At 47.9% G+C, this 16,031-nt stretch overlaps 7 protein-coding genes across 8 annotated transcripts; 1 reads left to right on the top strand and 6 right to left on the bottom strand.

Annotated features, from left to right (window-relative positions):
• Nucleotides 1-453: 453 nt before the first annotated feature.
• Nucleotides 454-3,351, bottom strand: BDCG_03009 (CBS domain-containing protein). The gene is made up of 5 exons (XM_045418598.1): nt 2,558-3,351; nt 1,993-2,459; nt 1,789-1,906; nt 1,560-1,738; nt 454-1,488 (listed from the first exon to the last, which is right to left on the bottom strand). Exons 1-5 carry the CDS (start codon nt 2,915-2,917, stop codon nt 972-974), a joined length of 1,641 nt encoding a protein of 546 aa, XP_045275130.1. The 5' UTR covers nt 2,918-3,351; the 3' UTR covers nt 454-971.
• A 5-nt stretch (nt 3,352-3,356) lies between these two features.
• On the bottom strand, nt 3,357-5,651 carry BDCG_03010. 2 transcript variants are annotated; one of them, XM_045418600.1, is made up of 4 exons: nt 5,615-5,651; nt 5,117-5,478; nt 4,152-5,024; nt 3,357-4,085 (listed from the first exon to the last, which is right to left on the bottom strand). In XM_045418600.1, exons 2-4 carry the CDS (start codon nt 5,392-5,394, stop codon nt 4,082-4,084), a joined length of 1,155 nt encoding a protein of 384 aa, XP_045280265.1. In that variant the 5' UTR covers nt 5,395-5,478; nt 5,615-5,651; the 3' UTR covers nt 3,357-4,081. The 2 variants fall into 2 exon arrangements, with proteins under 2 accessions (XP_045280265.1, XP_045280264.1); XM_045418599.1 differs by having other exon boundaries at nt 5,117-5,651.
• Nucleotides 5,652-6,981: 1,330 nt separating this feature from the next.
• Nucleotides 6,982-8,292, top strand: BDCG_03011 (uncharacterized protein; the record flags this gene model as incomplete). The annotated part of the gene is made up of 2 exons (XM_045418601.1): nt 6,982-7,146; nt 7,179-8,292. 2 exons carry the CDS (start codon nt 6,982-6,984, stop codon nt 7,335-7,337), a joined length of 324 nt encoding a protein of 107 aa, XP_045275131.1. The 3' UTR covers nt 7,338-8,292.
• BDCG_16659 (uncharacterized protein) lies at nt 7,375-8,045 on the bottom strand (the record flags this gene model as incomplete). Its single annotated transcript, XM_045425861.1, has 2 exons — nt 7,375-7,806; nt 7,900-8,045. 2 exons carry the CDS (start codon nt 8,043-8,045, stop codon nt 7,521-7,523), a joined length of 432 nt encoding a protein of 143 aa, XP_045280266.1. The 3' UTR covers nt 7,375-7,520.
• BDCG_03012 (PhyL protein) lies at nt 8,234-11,611 on the bottom strand. Its single transcript, XM_045418602.1, has 3 exons — nt 10,326-11,611; nt 9,218-10,155; nt 8,234-9,121 (listed from the first exon to the last, which is right to left on the bottom strand). The coding sequence occupies exons 1-3, from the start codon at nt 10,929-10,931 to the stop codon at nt 8,308-8,310; spliced, it is 2,358 nt and encodes a 785-aa protein (XP_045275132.1). The 5' UTR covers nt 10,932-11,611; the 3' UTR covers nt 8,234-8,307.
• Nucleotides 11,612-12,516: 905 nt separating this feature from the next.
• BDCG_03013 (uncharacterized protein) lies at nt 12,517-13,750 on the bottom strand (the record flags this gene model as incomplete). The annotated part of the gene is made up of 2 exons (XM_045418603.1): nt 12,517-13,123; nt 13,281-13,750. 2 exons carry the CDS (start codon nt 13,748-13,750, stop codon nt 12,517-12,519), a joined length of 1,077 nt encoding a protein of 358 aa, XP_045275133.1.
• Nucleotides 13,751-13,776: 26 nt separating this feature from the next.
• Nucleotides 13,777-15,831, bottom strand: BDCG_03014 (short-chain dehydrogenase). Its single transcript, XM_045418604.1, has 3 exons — nt 15,432-15,831; nt 14,564-15,332; nt 13,777-14,461 (listed from the first exon to the last, which is right to left on the bottom strand). Exons 1-3 carry the CDS (start codon nt 15,519-15,521, stop codon nt 14,328-14,330), a joined length of 993 nt encoding a protein of 330 aa, XP_045275134.1. The 5' UTR covers nt 15,522-15,831; the 3' UTR covers nt 13,777-14,327.
• Between the last annotated feature and the right edge of the window lie 200 nt (nt 15,832-16,031).

Genomic DNA, 16,031 nt, shown 5'->3' on the forward strand with positions numbered 1-16,031 from the left:
TATAACGGCGTCTGCCCTTCGCGGACGTGCCTTTCTAACCCTCTGAATCCTAGCCTACCTGTTGCCGGGTTTTTGGGCTTTATTTGGCAGTATCTACCGGTTTCGTGCCTCTTCACACCGTTGAGTCTTTGAGGAGGGGGAAGCGGCCAGCGTTGTCAATTACTATTTCTCTTATTCTTTACAGGTAAACAAACTTGAGGGGGGTGATAACCTTGTCCGGTTAGGTCTCCATTGTGTCGCGGGGTCGTACCCTTGGTAGGGGTAGATGGTGGAAGTGGTAGAGGGGGCTGCGCAAGCAGCAAAGCGAGCGTAAGCGAGCGTTTGATGCTTGTTATTTTAATAATATTATCAATAATTATTATCAAATTCTGATTATATGAATAATTATAAACTGAATAAAACTGAATTTAATTTTCAATCTCAGTTTTATTTTGATTTTTGAAGAATAATTATCTTTCACTGTTTATTCTGAGAAATTATTTTCATTTACTATTCTTATATTAAATCTGATCCTGGTGGGACTCACACCAAGAAATGTATGAGACCAGACCAAATGGGATCAAATGTGAAATTCATGGTCCCGCCGGCCAGTCTAGCAGTGCCACTGGTGCTTCTTAGCTGTATAAATTGAATCTGAGCGGCGCAATCTTTTGATAACGCCCGCCATATAATCTAGCTAGCTTCTCCGAGATTAATGAGACCAACCATCCTACAAAAAGATAGCAGAGAAGTTGAAATGCTAAAGAAATGCCGTGGATTTATGCCAGTGATTTCAAAGATCTTTAAAGTCATCAACTATCAAACTCTCACCACTATCGACGAGTGAGTGGCTCAATACGATAATGCACGGCGTTTTCCATAACTCCTACAGGGGACAGGGAAAGAGAGATAAACAAGAGCGGAGAGGGGAAAAACGACAAGTACTTGAACTGGTGAGCCTAGACAAGCTATTCCTAATTACCTCCAAATGCCTAAGTGCCTCCACGATTCCAGACATCCCTACCAATGTCCCGCCCGACATCTCCACTTTTTCGTATCCCTAGACTTGAGCTACTGCTTCGCCTTCGCTGGCTACGGTAAATACTCGGGTCTGCGGGGCTTAACCCGCTCGCGCGGGCATAGAGATTAAGGATGTCAGTCAAGCTTACCAGACCCACCAGGTGGCCAGATAGCCTCGCACTGGGGAGTGAGGCAGCTGGAATCGATGTGGAGATCGACGGTGGATATGGAAGCTGTGGAGGGCCAGCTGGGGGTTGAGGCGCAGGATTATGAGGTTGCCCAAGGTGCGGGGTAGCAGTGGGAGGGGGTAGGTTCCAGTTATTATTTGGTGTAGGCCCTAGGCTGGGCAAGGGAGTGGATGGGGGTGGAGATGGAGATCGAGGCTGGGCGGGAACGGTGGGTGGGCTGTTTAGGGGAATGTGAACGGTAGAGTGAGAAGGGGTGGAAGGCCCCGACGACGCAGGGGACTGGGGATCAGTTACCCACATCCTAAATTTTTATTTAAGTAAACGATTGTGACTGACAACGTAGGGGGCTCTTGGGAAATACGTGTGCCATACCTGTGGGATCTTGTAGCAACTATCTTCGCCACTGTGTGCGCTAACGTTGATTGCGGGTGAACATGGAAAACCGGGAATGAGTCTTTACCCTCATGCAGACCACGGGTTGATAGAATAACGGAGATAAAATGTATACATGTGTCATTTAGGAGAGGAAGGGAGGATGATTTGGTTAATAGCTGACTTCGGGTTAGCGCAAGCCATAACAGGAAGCCATATAGGAACACACCTTCACGTCTACAACAGATATGTTTCCAACGACATTGAGTTGATTATCGACGACTGCAATGGACGAAATCCCTTCACTGTTCATTAATTCCAAGGCTTCAGAGAGTGGCCTGTCTCCGCTATAGAACCAGTTAGTATATTTTTGAGAGCAGGTATTGCAAGTTTTAGAGCGAACGAGAGGGCGCAACATGTTATTAGCACATACTTTATCGATATTACTTGCTGCGAACCTATCTTCAGCTCTGCCAAAGACCGTGGATAAAGTTGATCGATGACAGGAAAGCTCTGTCCATTTTCCCAGAGAAACTTCACAAGCCGCCACTGACTGAATATACCAACAACTTCGTTTGTACCTTCTCTCGTAACAATAATCCGATGGATTCCACCACCAAATATCTCAACCGCTCTCATCAAACTGGCACTGGGAGGAAGATTTGTGATAGGCACGTTCAGGCCCAATTTCTTCACATCTCTAAGTGGGATTTCCTTTCCATCTCTAGCTTTTTTGGCCAGCTCTCTCATCGCCCCAACATGCTCCTCGCTTGGCTGCACCAAGCCTACCACAAGCAGGAGGTATGCATTGAGGTCCGCATAATCGAAAGTGCCAATAGCAGCTTTATCTTCGGGTTTTTCGCGAATCATAATAACGGGGATGCCAGAGTCGATAAGGACCTGTAGGTATAGGGAAACAAACAAAGGCACATATTAGTAGCGGGTTACTGGAATATTACTGATTATTTCAGCGAGTCCGAAAAGATATCGAACTATACCTTCGTAGCCTCTTCAATTCCTGTATCCATCTCTACAAATCGAAGATCACTTGGGGTGACAAGCTCTCCAATCGATATTTGGGTCCAATCACGGCCCGCAAAGGCTGGATCCGCCGCATTTCCGGAAGGTGGGTTATCGATGAGGCTCTGGACCGCAGACTGGGGCAGGGATGGCTGTCGACGAGCTCTAGGAGAGGATGGAGCAGCACGTAACGAATCACTGAAGCTATGGCGGGGTTGTAACGGGGGCATAGTGCCCAGACGGAAAGGAGCATTGTTAGAAGTTGGAGAGCGTGAATCAATGCTGGAACGTGAGTCCCTAGAAGCATCCGCAGGTGATCCACTACCGCGGTCCGCCATATCGTATTTGTAAAATTATATATCTGTATATAAAGGCCTGTTCTATAATGGGATACGGGGGCTTGCAGAACGAAGAGTGTCTTTGCCAGTGAGGGAGGGGCAAGAGATCAAAGGAAAGTCTGGGCAAGGTGAGATTCCCACAGACAACGCATAGGGCTTAAGGCTGGGGGGGGGGGGGGGGCGGCTTCTGTATTCAAAGAATAAAGAAGAAAAACGAAGGGGAAACAGAGCATTGAGCTTTCGTAGAAAGGGAATAAATGGAAAGAAGACAGGGAGAAAGGAATTGGAGGAGGGAGGATGACAAGCGACTGGGGAGATTGGCTGCTGCCCGCTGATATCAACTGCCAACAGTCATTTTGCCCAGTCATCGCCCGCAGCCTGGCCAGGTGGAGCTGCGACGCCTTGCCTGTTGCGGCTTAGTGGGCCTATTGAACTCCATGGGGGCCATCCATCCCGAGGTTCCTTCTAGCCCAAACAAACCAATCGAGAATTTCTTATTATTGCGCTCCTTACGCTGTATTTTATTGTAAATGTGAATAGTAGCTTGGACGAAAATGAATACATCTATATATTAATATAGTTGTGTCTATATTATATTCATATGCAAAAAGTGTGGAATGTCTAGTTGAAGGTAACTTTCTAAGAATCGAAATTAGAGAAATCAGATGGAGAGCAAAAGTACTTTAAGAATGAGGGCCCGTCCAGTCTCTCCCCCGCGAGATGTGTTGGCCGCTTTTCCAAATGGGGTATCCGCGACTTGAGAAACAATTTAAGGGAAGCTTGTCGCAGCCCCATCGTATCAACCCCGGCGGCACTAGTGCTTCCTTGCACCACCATCGTTTTGTGATGCGTCCAAGCCCCAAACTCCGGGGATTCCTGTACGAGGAATTTTCCACAGGAATAAACTAGGAGAGGAAATTGCCCAGCGCTGCACCAATGCGACGGTATGGCGGGTACGGGATCGCTTTCTGAGCCACATTCGCCAAGCGGACCATTTGTGAGATTTGACTGAGTGTATGTCGTTATATCCAACGAGCTACTCTGCAAGCGCCAGACATAAATTGAACATGGATGACAAGATGTGATTGGTGAGTTAGTTGCATCTCCAGGGACCCCGCACTGAACTGTGTTACTATTGGGCTACGCACGGGCATTACCCCAGCATTATCTAGCTATCGGTTAGTTTGGAAAACCATGGCTTTTTCGAAGGCGTTCAAAATGAGGGGTATCAAACCTTTCGAATTCTGCGAGTAAATCGGCCATAGTATTCATGCTCTTCTGGATCTTTGGGACAGCCTTGCTGCGCTGCCTCTTCACACTGTTGTTCGCCGGTCCAATAATCTCGCGCTCAGTGGCCCGCTTCCTATTCAGCAGTCCCACATTGGAGTTTTGGATCTGCCGATGAAACCAAACTGACTTGTGCTTCTCCTTATAGTCTTTCGCATCTGGAGCTCCTAGAGAAAACTCAAGTAATGGTAGTGAGCGTAAATCTGACGCTTTCGAGTTGGCTGCAGCGTTTGCAGACGTAATATAGTTCGTATAGCACTCGTAGATAGTTTTGTTGGTGGCATTGACTCTACGAGTGCTCCATCCATGTTGTTGACCTACGCTCTTTGCGCTATTGTCAGCAAGCTGCCGACAACCCACTACAATGAGAGTCTCGAGCGACGGGAACTGATCCAGGTATGAGAAAATGCGCAAGGTAACGTCAGCCTGTAGGTGCAGCATCAATACTCGTAGGTTGTTGAAGGCTTTACTAGAGACTGCCAGTTCGCTCCAGCTCCTCACTACGCGATCGGTTAACTTGGTTATCGGTGCATCGTCCTCCGGAATGGCTGTCGATTTAACAGGAAAAGGGGCCGTGATATCCAGTGCCACCAGGTTGGTAATTTTGGATATCTCAACAAGTTCATGGAGATCAGCATGATCTGTTGAAATGGTCAAAACGGTACCCCACTTCAGAGATGGGGAGTGGATCAACCGGGAGTAGTCATGGAGGGACATCTTTTTCGTGGAGGCTTTTAAGGAATAAAAGGGTGCTATTTCTTTGAACTCCAGCTGGTACACTGTTGTGAATATTTTCCAGATATGCAAAGTTCTCTTTCTGCTAAAATTTCGGAGTTAAATGGGAGCCCCCTTAGAATATAAATGGGGATGTCTCAAAAATGTGAGCCAAAGGTGGATAGGTATATTGCTCACCAGCGCCCTAAACAATCCCATAGGTACTTGGCTAGTTCCCAGGGGAAGTTCGAAAAATGAAGTGCCGTAAGTGGACGCTGGTCCGAAAGAGTTTTCCTCATCGCCATATGCTTCAAAGAGTTTGCGCCATAAGGGCTGCCTTCTTCCCACCCGGCAGGAAGGTAGGGCGATTCATGGCTCCAGCATGGTCCAGTGGCATCCGACGAATAAACGAATGATCGAACGACGCGGTCCGTATATACCTGGCCACTGCCCCGATCATATCCTCTTCTGGCCATTTGGCTCCGGAAACATTATTCTCCACGCCTGGGGCAGCGGAGTTCAATCCCACGCAAACAGCTTCTCGCGCAAACGATTGATTTCTTTTGAGAACTCACAGGGGAACAGTTCAAGGAAGTTAGTTCGGGTGTTTTTATGCCTTTGGGACAAGCGAACAATCACTATAGAGCTCTTAACCGCCCGCAATCCCTAGGCTTGCAGCAATTGGGGGCCTCTCACCTCTGCTGGATTTTCGACTCTTGATGTCGAACGAAATCTGAACATCTTTTGAACATTTGAAGCTCAGGACGGCCTAAAACGGAAAGGCGCTAAATGAAACGGGCCCATACTAAATTAAGTTTAGTGAAGATCTGATTAAGCTATATATAGCTTAGCGTGTCTCGCTTGATCTAGATATCAAACTTTATTTCCACTCCCATTCGATCTCTTGTCAGTCTTTGGAGCAGTATTCCCATCTCACCGACTTGTGCAGCGGGGGCCCTCGTCAAAGGGAGTCTCTCTTTGGCGGACGCATTATTTACTCTTGCTATTTTGTGTATTTTGCTGTTAGTCTGACACAGACTGGTGGTTTTCTTTTGCGACTAGAGATCCTGATTTTTTTTTGGACTACACGTGGCATATGGGCCTTCGAGGCAGCTGAAAATTAGCCAACTCTTTTTACCTAGATATAGCCGCGCTGTTTCTATTTGTTGCTTTCTGTTCTATGTGTGGGAGCGAATTAATGGCGCCCCCATCATGACAGATTCAGGGAACAAATTTGGAATGCTATCTCTCCCGGAGACAATCTCCTTGGGAGATACGAACTGCCCATATGCCTTATGAAGAACTCAGTGCTTCATTCATACCGTTATTTTGCTTTTGTTTATCATGTATAACATTCCTCCTTGAAATTTACGTTCAACTTGTTGCACGAGTTTTCCAAATTTCCAAATTTCTGTACTTCCCATGTTCCATTTCCACAGATGAACATCCTCATGTCGTCACTTTTCTCCTCAAAGCTAAAAACGCAACGGTCAAGTTTTACAACCAAGGAAAATGATCCGAGTGACCTTCCAACACCTGGCTACTGCGGTTCTGGGAGCAAATCGACGTTTTCAAAGATGAGGAAGAGAATGCCTCCCCCGATAAATATCTCCTTGGGCGATGCCAATGTTTTTTTATAAGCGGTATGAACCCAGGTTCACAAACGACAGGCTCAGAGATCCCGTGGTCACCTGCCTCACCACCAATTCACCCGCCTCACGGGTGCGTAATACGTAGGGAGGAGTGGGAATCAGCAATGGTAATGTCTCCACCACTTTCACCGTGTTACAGTTGCCAGCGCTTCTGGTCGACACCAGTTGGACCCTCCCAACTTCCTCGGACTCCAAGGACCCAATGCTTCTCTATTTCTGCTGGATTGCCCGGCTCCGTCGTTGGCCCACCTGAAAGCGTGGAGTTGGATATTGCCTCTACTCCGATTAGAAACTTTAAATCTGTAGAAAACGGCGAGACCCAGATAATGGGCTCGTGATTACTCAGGGATATTTAATAGAGATCGTTCAGAGCCACAGAACAGGAGAAGAAATGATAAATTATGTGCGGATATGAATTTCTGGGATCTCCTCGAAGTGCTCCCAACCCTTTCTGCGGATGGTATCAGGGAGTTCTGGCATCCGGCTATGGTTCAGCAAGCTGAACGCATAGATCGTAGAAAGCTAAATTTGAGTGATGAGGCCAGGGTCCCCTCATACCAATCCCTACAGCCCTCAGTAGGATTTTTATCAATTCTGACTGTGACTAGTTTCAGGAACTGTACACATTGGCAGACCTTGAAACTGTGAAGCAACACTGTGAAGAACGGTTAAATGCCAAAGAAACCGAGATCACCGAGCTGCGACAGCTTCACGAGTGTCGTCTCAACATGCTTTGGTACAAAGACCACAGCAAACATACTCTATAGCACAATCACGATTCCGATCAGGCTCGTATCCCTCCAGAACCCCAACCTAACCTCCCCCGCACGCCTCAAACGGAACACAGCCACAAAACTATCACCACGACCCCCTTCCCTAACGACTCCAAACCCAACCCAAACGCCAGCCTCCAATAATCAAATCTCATACTCACCATGAGACTCAAAACACTACGAAGTCACGACAAGAACCCTCAAGCAAGACCTGCAAGAAAAAGACGCCCAGATAGCCATTCTTAACAGAAAAGTCGCCCAGTTACTAAACATGGATCCTGTATCAGCAGCGACTTCTTTCTCCTCCTCGTCCTCATCATCATCCTCATCTTCATCATCAAAAGTAGAAGCTGTAGCACGAGAAACAGGAACACTCCATCCCCTGCCGAAAGTAGAGAAAGACCTACCACTCCTGCCCTCGTCACCCAGGCGGCGGCCCCGCCACAGCGATTCGAACTTGTATCTGAAGCGAACATACGGAGGGAAAAAAAAGGTGTCTGGTTTCTTCCGGTGCATAAGAACCGAAAGAATCGCAAAAATTCCCACCCGCACACACGTTAAATCACCCCGTCCCCCGTAGGCCCTGTTATCGCGACGCTGGTATCTCCCATCTGATACCTGGTTCCCTGAATTTTTTAATGAATGATTTTGTTTCTTATCTTCTGTGAATTTCAGTTTTAAGGTATTCCCTGAGGCTGCCATGGGCCGTGGCATCGGTTTTATCGTCGAGCTTTTACGTATACATTCCGGCCCACCCCCCTTTTCGTTATTCCTTTCTTTTCCAATATTCCTTGATCATATTTCCCCCTTTTTCCTACTTCAGCCCACAGAAACCCAGCTCAGATACGGGCATAAAATGACAATCACATATTCTATCGAGAATAAAGCCGAAAAAAAAAATTGGATCAACATTATCTCTAATAATACTCTAAAAATATCTATAAAACCAACCTATTCACAACATTTATACACGCCCCTTCCACTTCTTGCACTGGGGGCCCCGCAGCCTATCCAATCCCCACTTGTCATCCACCTCATCCAACAACTTCATATCCGCCAACGCCTCATTCCCCAAAACGTCCTTCAAACTCACTAACTTAAAGCTAGCCAACGGCGCCGTCCCACCAGGTGCAGGTAGCTGATTCGCATCATCATGTACAACGATAAGTCCGTGGGGGAAATCATCTGATAGCCGCGTCCCTACCGCTGCCACGCCATCCGTATTCGAGACAGCGTCAATGAGCCCATCGGCCGATTCCCCAATCGTGAATGTGACGACGTGCTCGTGGGGTGCGGCGCGGCGGAAGACGGAGAACCCGCTGACACTCTGGGATGACACGATTAGGAAACCCTGCGACGCGGTCTTACCGGGAATAAGCGTGAGGCCTTCGACGTCCGCGAAGAGCGTTCCATCCCCCACTTTGGCGACCAGCGTACCCTCGCTACGGCCATCAGGCTCGGCATAGTGGCGCCATACACCGGTTGGTTCTTCACCGACAAAGAGCACACGAGCGTCCTCGTCCACGACGCAGCCTTCAGTCTTGCCTCCGGAGCCGCCGGTAAAACTCCGGACGAGAGTTGTAGATATGGTGCCGTTAGACGAGATGGACAGCTCGTATTGGAGGTATTCAGTTGATTTGGAGTTGACGAAGAGATATTGTTTGCCGCTGCTTGGGGAACGGTAGGTGCAGGAGCCGTAGACCTTGTAGCCGTCCTTTGTGGGCTGTGTGCCGCCGGGGATGTCCTTCAAGAGCCCTTCGCGTGTGATTTCGAATAGGCTGGGAGAGAGAGTTTTAGTAGGTTTCTACTTAGGGCATTGAGGGAGGAGGATATTGTGAGTGGATAGGTAAAGAAAACAAGCGTTTCCCACTTACCACAACGTGTGATCTTCTCTGCAAGCTGCGTATGCGAGATCGATCGTCCTGTCACCAGCATTCATCCCATAGATAACGTCGACATTGTTAGGCTGTCCTGCTTTCATCACTTGGAGTAGCTTTCCTGTGAGATCAAACACGGCTAATCCCGCCCCTTCGGACGACTTGGTCGTAGTTATAATTGTTGACTCGTTAGCAGAATACGGGGAGATCCAAATGGCTGGGTCATCTCCGTCTCCACCGTTGGCATCCGTTTCGAACTTAGGTTCCACGATGATGAATGAACAGTCCGGTCCAGCCCAGAAATCGTTGCACTCGCATACGTTGGGCCCAACACATTTGCCTTGGTTTGAGCAGCCGTTTTCGCAAGTAAAGTCTAAGCATTTTTTGCCGGTGAATCCCGCGAAACAAGAAAGTGAGCCACCACCGTTGTCAAACCCGTTCTTCTTATCTCCGTTCGGGAAACCCTTTGGTGGGCGTGGATCATACTTTGTGTTAGCCTTGAGTCCCAACTTCTTGAATACTGGTTCCAAAGAGCTGACACCGAATGATTGCCCTGCTTCAGACTCCAAAGCATAGCTAATCAAGCCAGCAGGGAAGTTGGTACTTTTCTTCTGACCAATTGACAAGCCCTCAATCTCGATGTCCTCTAGGCCAGTGAGTTCCACTGTTCCCTGAAGCTCAAGCTTTGGTGAGTAAATGCCAATAGTATACTCGCTAGCAATAAACAAGTATGTGGAGGATTCGGTAACGTATATGGCCAGTCCAGTGACGTCATCCTCAGCTTTTCCAAGAACGGTAATTTCAGGAGTAGTCGTTGAGTCTTCCGCCTTGAAGGTATAGACGGACTTATCATCGTCCGCTGAGAAGTAGACCGTCCCTTCGCTGGGAGAAACAGCACAGGCATTGGGCTCGACGGGAATGTCGAATGATTGAACCTTTAAAGGTGTTAGCACGGAATATAGACGGACACATCAATTGGCCTTCTCTTCTTGTTTTTTCCCTTTTTCTTTTTCTTTTTTTCTTTTAGTCCGAATAAAATGGAATTTATCCAAAACGAAAAAGATCTTGTACTGTACAAGAAATTAACGCAGGCGAATCTACAGACCTCGAGAATTTCAAACTTGGTCCCATGCCTCCTGACGATGAACTGCACCGCCTGCTTCTTCCCAAACAAATAAAAGTACTGATTCCCAGTTTTGGGGCTGCGCCATGGACAGAGAGCAGACCAATCGCCCAACATCACCTTCTGGTTCGAGCGGCGTTCCTCGGCGTCCGACATCTCATAAACGCGCAATACGGAGTCAGTAGCAGCAATAGAGACAACAATGTCTCTTCCCCCAACATCGTACATCAGGCCTATCGCCTTGGTGCGTCCATGGGCACTAGCTGCCAGCTGCGGCAGGGTATTTGTGGCGGGATCCGCGGCGAGATTCCAGGATCTCCATCCGCCGGTTGCCGCGCTCCCGTCATTGCCCACAAGCAGGGGCTCTGCATTCTCCTTACCATAGTAAACGAGTGCAAAATCCCCGTCGACTTCTTCGGTTAAACTAGATACGGGAACAGTCGCGGTTGTAGGAGCAGCCGATGTAGGAGCGGCGGCCAAAAGCAAAGTGAGGGAGAGAGCAGTTGCAGCTGCTGTAAACGAGCGCAGGTGCAGCATCTTAGGGTAGGCTAGAAAGAAGGAAAGAAGGATAATAATAATAGTACTCATTAGGTAGCCATGATAGAGATGAGCTCAAACGAATCTCAATAGGAGGGGGGGGTCTTTTTGACGTCTTATATGCCATTATTATTTTCGAATAGGGACTCGGATTCGACCCGGACCCGACCTAGTCGAATGCCCACGCTAGCCCCACACCACACCACACACCGCTGCATAACCCACTCCCTGTCAGCGCTGTGGCTTCCAGAAAAATAGGAGTCCGGGCTGGACATGTTCTCCCAGCCTCGGGGAGGCAAGGTCAACAAGGCCAACCCGATCCGTCGCGGCTGCTGTATTGTTATCTGCTCTACCTGTTTACCTGGGAGTCTCCCGGTGCGTATCGGAGCATTAGAGTGGACCTGTGTCGGTCGAGTTAACAACGTCCGGCAGGAGTAAGTAAGCCCCTCAACGCGCCATTGTCCTGATGATGATTAGTGGCTAGGACACTACGATTGCAGAATCAGGGACCCTTCAGCCAGTCTGTAGTCTGTACCTGGTACCTGGTGCAGAAACGTAGGGCATCCATAGTTCACCAGTAGTACCAGATAGATAAGGGAACAGACAGTGTGAGCCCTGGAGATATCCATCCCCAGTTAGCGTGAGCACTAGGGAATAGTGAAGATACATACCAAGGCAGGTCGCGGCGTGCAGGTGGAGAGTGGAGGGAGGTGAGATGATGTTGTTGTTCCAACTGTCGTCGACTCGTCGATTCTCCAGTCTCCAGTCTCTCCACGGCCGGAGCCAAATCGGCTTATCTAAACAGGGCTTGGCATCTTAATCCCAACCTCTCAATGGCAACCGCTAACTTCCTCATTAATTGGGCAATGTAGAGCTCTCAATGTCATTCATCGGCATCCACGAACATTCTTTTCTATTTTCCTCTCTCCCTTCCTCTTGACGGGTGGATCAAAACCGAATATCAGGCCGAATGGCCAGAATACATAACAATGCGCAGATGCAAATTAGCCTGATAGCCACGAGCAACGACAGGAACGAGCTCTTGACGATCATAACACGGAGGACGATGGCTCCATATGATTTCCTTCGACTGATCTGAGAGTAATGGCAGTCAGCGAGCAATGGCCCTGCTTTTTGCTGTGACCTCTCCAGTTATATGAGAATTTTTTGGCTCTTGAGAATGGACAGGAGTGCAAAGAAACAACTGACAAGACCCTCTCTCAGTTCAATGACGGACAAGTGTTGAACCTAGCTAGGGTGTACACTTGAACATAGTTCAAATGGCTCTTGTTTATCAAACAAGTCTTCAGTGTTGGTTCAAGCATGGGAGCTCTTGCAAGTAGTGGAGGCAGTGCGCGAGTATTCTCGTGCTCACAGAGGGCCAATGCATTTATGCTTTAATGGCTGCATCCTCACGCATTTCCCTATGGGTTTGGCAAGCTAAGACGAAAACGAAACAAGGAAAATCTGTGATATATTGTCCATGTGAACGCAGGACATGCACAAATGCCCTTGGGTTGTCACGGCCAATTGAGAGCAAAAATCCCCTCCATACCCCACCAGATATAACTCCCTGAATTTATGCACAGTCTCATGCTCTCCCACGCCAATATGGCGTCAAGCACCTTTTCCTTATTCATTCGCATTCGCCTGACAAATCATCTAGAATCCAATAGCCTCGCTCCTTTCTAAAACGACTGCCCACACGACCAACATCATCCTCAGCAGCCGCATGAATATCAACATCCAATTCCCCCACGCTCCTCCACAAGCGCTCTCCTTGCGGATATCGCAAGCCTCCCCGCACAGCAACCCGTCTCTCTTCCTCTCCCAGCCCTGCAATCAAATGGCGGAATGTGCTGTGCCGAACTGCTACTTCAAACACTTCCAACCGAGAAGGGTGAGCGAGCAGTTTCCGCGCGATATGATCAGCTCGGCTAAGAAACGCAACTAGTTTCGCGGCCTTGTCACACTCACCATCGTAGTCTTGGAAATTGAGTAGCGGTGGCTCTATGTCGCGAACCAAGAGATACAGTCTGCGTAGGCCTGGAAATATCTCTCGGGGCAGCAAGCATAGGAATTCCTCTGGCAATGCGTGCAGCCGGACCCGAGGGATTAGCTCGAGGGAAGTAATGCACCCTAATATACCTGGGGGTAGACGGGTCGGCAGTCGCGGTAGACCGCCGAAGCTGAGAATGCGGACTGTGTTAGTTGAGTAGAAGACGCCGATGGTCTCCGCGTACCTAAGAGCAAGGTAATTAGTAAGGTAATTTTGCCATTTTATTTAATAAATCAAAGAAAGCAAAAGCTACCCCATGTAACATTTATTCAAAAATTAAATTAAAAATTAAAAGAAAACTAAAAAATAAATATAAATAAATAAATAAATAAAAAACTCACGCCATCCGACAACTCAACAACCACCCGATAATCCCAATCGGATCCCTCAACCCATCCAACCCCCTCCCATATTCACGGTCACAACGATCCTCCCACGGTGCGCACCCTGGACCTGAAAACGGACAGAAACAAGGCATGCGCGTCAACTTATCTCTACCGCTATCTTCAATGTGTACCACCCTATTGCCAAAGGCAAGGATATACAGATGCCGTCGTAGCTCGGGGGGTAGTTTGTGGAAGAGTGGGCTTCTGCGCACGGCTTGATGAGGATTCCTCGTCGTCGTCGTCGTTGTTGTTTCTATTGTACTACCGGTCGAGGAGGGCCAGTCGATGATGATATCTGGCGGCGGAGTCCTTGAGAGGAATTTATAGATGGCTTCTTCGGTTGCCTGCGGGCGCATGTGTTGGGATGTCCAGCGGTGGGTTGACTTGAGGGAAATGAGACGTTTGATGCGGTCGCGTTTGGCCATTTAGATATATATCCTTATATTCTTTTTTTTTTTTTTTTTTTTTTTTTTTTTACTCTCGTTCTGTTTATGATTTCCTTATCGCTGGTTTTGCCAGGTCTTTTTCATTTTTTGTTTCTGGCAACAGTTCGCTCCGGTCTTTATTTTGGGCGCCTGATGTTTAGGCTGATTCGCTTCAGGACTCGTAAATAATCGTGGTGGCGTTTAAGGCGTCCAATAATAGCTAGGTCGATTAGGGATATGGAAGATGGGAAATACATCTGCCTTTATTTCCACTCACACGATGATAATGGAGATTCTAATAAAGCTGCAGCTGAGCTCGTCACATCAATCCCCTTAGACCCTGCATTTCCCTTGCATCTTGACACAATAGAAAATGGTCTGTTACCCAGAGAGCCCTGATACCTTTGAACACTACACACTAGTTAACCTTACTTATTCACCTACTATTTCAACTGAACATTTTCAGCATACACCTCCCAGCACGATCAGTCACCCATCATAAGCGTATACAACACGTACGCGTACAGTAGTAGTACATGGAAAAGAAAAGATAAGAAGGGATGAGAAAAAGGGCGGCTTAAAGATAAGGATTAATTTGCTTCTCAGTCCACTCCCAAAACTTCAGCGCCGTTCCATTACCTCCCTCTGCCTCAGTTTTGGTTGCTTCTATCAAATCTTTCCGAACAGAAACGACCCGTCCCCATGGTATAACTAAAAATAAAAAATTACCGCAATAGTTAATATATTTAACACCGCATATCCCCGCCTGCCAGCGAACGGAAGAGGGGGAAGAAGAAAAGAGAGAAGACTCACTCCAATTACCTGGCTCCTTGCCAGTGACATCCGGAGACAACCCAGCGAAGAGCTCAGTATAAGCCCCAAGCACAGGCGAATATAGCATCGGGCGCGTCACCGCCTTGAACAAAAACGCTCGATGCCGCGAGAGATCCGAAGCAAGATTCCCCGGATTCAGCGCTACGCTGAGAACCCCATCGGCGCGATATCGCTTCGCAAACTCGGCGGCATACAGGTAATTCCCAGCCTTGCTGATGGAGTAATTAAGATACTGCGATGATTTGCTGTCGGTGAGATTATCCAGTTTGTCTAGTGGCACGCCGACTGATTTTGGCGCGCCTGTCTCCATGGCGATCGAGGAAACCCAGATCACGCGGACTGTGTTGGGCGGCTCCGTCTTCGCTGTGGATACGAGTGTTGGGGTTAGTAGTTTTGTGAAGAGGAAGGGGCCGATGTTGTTGACCCCTAGTTGAAGTTCGTAACCCTGGGCTGTCTTGGAGCCCCTGGGCGGCGTCATGACGCCAGCGTTGTTGAAGAGGACATGTAGCTTGTTCTCCTTGGACAGGAAACTTTCAGCGGACGATTTGATAGTTGTTAGATCGCTGAGGTTGAGGGGTAGATAAGTTAGTTCTCCTGTGGAATCAGGGTTGGCTTTTAGAATCTCCTTGATCGCGTTATTGGCCTTGTCCTCTGAGCGTGCTGCTATGTAGACTTTTGCGTTCTTGGAGAAAAGAATTTGGGCCAGTTCCTTGCCAACTCCGGTGTTTGACCCCGTCACGATATAGACCTGGATATAGAACTATTAGTACTTATGGCGCCTGAAGTGAAGAAATGAAATGGAAAATAAAAAGTCCCCTGCATGAGAATGGATAGACAACCTAGTTACCTTTCCCTGTAGGTCCGGCAAGTTTTTCTCCGTGAACAGGGGGCGTGGAGGAAATACCTGCGTCCAGAGACTATGCACAGTAGAGAACATCGTCGCCTTTTGATGTGGAAGTGATAGGATAGGCTTAATGCTCAATTACAGATCTGGAGCCATGAAATAGAAAGAAAGAAAGAAAGAACCATCTTAAACCAATATTTTGTCTATTTCTTTCGAACAAGCAAAGCTAATAATAGATGCAATGATGTGGGCTGATTGATATAGAAAACATGATGCCAATGGATCCAGAAGAGTGGAACGCCAAGCACGACCCGCGCTAAATCCTGGGCCCTTTAACCTAAGTTAGGTGGTGGACGCTTATCGCGGCTAAGCAGGGTAGGTAGGGTCATTCCTCTGTTGTTTATTTATAATGTCACCTTTCTGACCTTTTGAATGGTTTTTTGGCTCTCGGAGGAGTCTAATTCATATTATTTAAATCAACATCCTGGGTTGTAGACACAGCACGCAGCAAAGCAAAAATAGGCCTAAGCCGTGTTTGTTGGGAATAGAGTTACATATTTTAGCACCAGACCAAAAGAAAGCAGAGAACAATATAATTCAAAG

The sequence above is a fragment of the Blastomyces dermatitidis genome, assembly GCF_000003525.1.
Source record: "Blastomyces dermatitidis ER-3 genomic scaffold supercont1.3, whole genome shotgun sequence".
Lineage (NCBI taxonomy): Eukaryota > Fungi > Ascomycota > Eurotiomycetes > Onygenales > Ajellomycetaceae > Blastomyces > Blastomyces dermatitidis.

What these genes read in the sequence shown, in the direction of transcription:
- BDCG_03009 (XM_045418598.1), bottom strand. Translation starts at nt 2,917, where the DNA reads ATGGCGGACCGCGGTAGTGGATCACCTGCGGATGCTTCTAGGGACTCA. An exon ending in GAATTGAAGAGGCTACGAAG is followed by an intron (nt 2,460 to 2,557) that starts GTATAGTTCGAT and finishes CTATACCTACAG; the next exon opens with GTCCTTATCGACTCTGGCAT. An exon ending in GTTGCTACAAGATCCCACAG is followed by an intron (nt 1,489 to 1,559) that starts GTATGGCACACG and finishes ATAAAAATTTAG; the next exon opens with GATGTGGGTAACTGATCCCC.
- BDCG_03010 (XM_045418600.1), bottom strand. Translation starts at nt 5,394, where the DNA reads ATGGCCAGAAGAGGATATGATCGGGGCAGTGGCCAGGTATATACGGAC. An exon ending in TGGGATTGTTTAGGGCGCTG is followed by an intron (nt 5,025 to 5,116) that starts GTGAGCAATATA and finishes CCGAAATTTTAG; the next exon opens with CAGAAAGAGAACTTTGCATA.
- BDCG_03012 (XM_045418602.1), bottom strand. Translation starts at nt 10,931, where the DNA reads ATGAGTACTATTATTATTATCCTTCTTTCCTTCTTTCTAGCCTACCCT. An exon ending in CCAAGTTTGAAATTCTCGAG is followed by an intron (nt 10,156 to 10,325) that starts GTCTGTAGATTC and finishes ACACCTTTAAAG; the next exon opens with GTTCAATCATTCGACATTCC. An exon ending in AGAGAAGATCACACGTTGTG is followed by an intron (nt 9,122 to 9,217) that starts GTAAGTGGGAAA and finishes TCTCTCTCCCAG; the next exon opens with CCTATTCGAAATCACACGCG.
- BDCG_03014 (XM_045418604.1), bottom strand. Translation starts at nt 15,521, where the DNA reads ATGTTCTCTACTGTGCATAGTCTCTGGACGCAGGTATTTCCTCCACGC. An exon ending in TGCCGGACCTACAGGGAAAG is followed by an intron (nt 15,333 to 15,431) that starts GTAACTAGGTTG and finishes TTCTATATCCAG; the next exon opens with GTCTATATCGTGACGGGGTC. An exon ending in CAAGGAGCCAGGTAATTGGA is followed by an intron (nt 14,462 to 14,563) that starts GTGAGTCTTCTC and finishes TTTTATTTTTAG; the next exon opens with TTATACCATGGGGACGGGTC.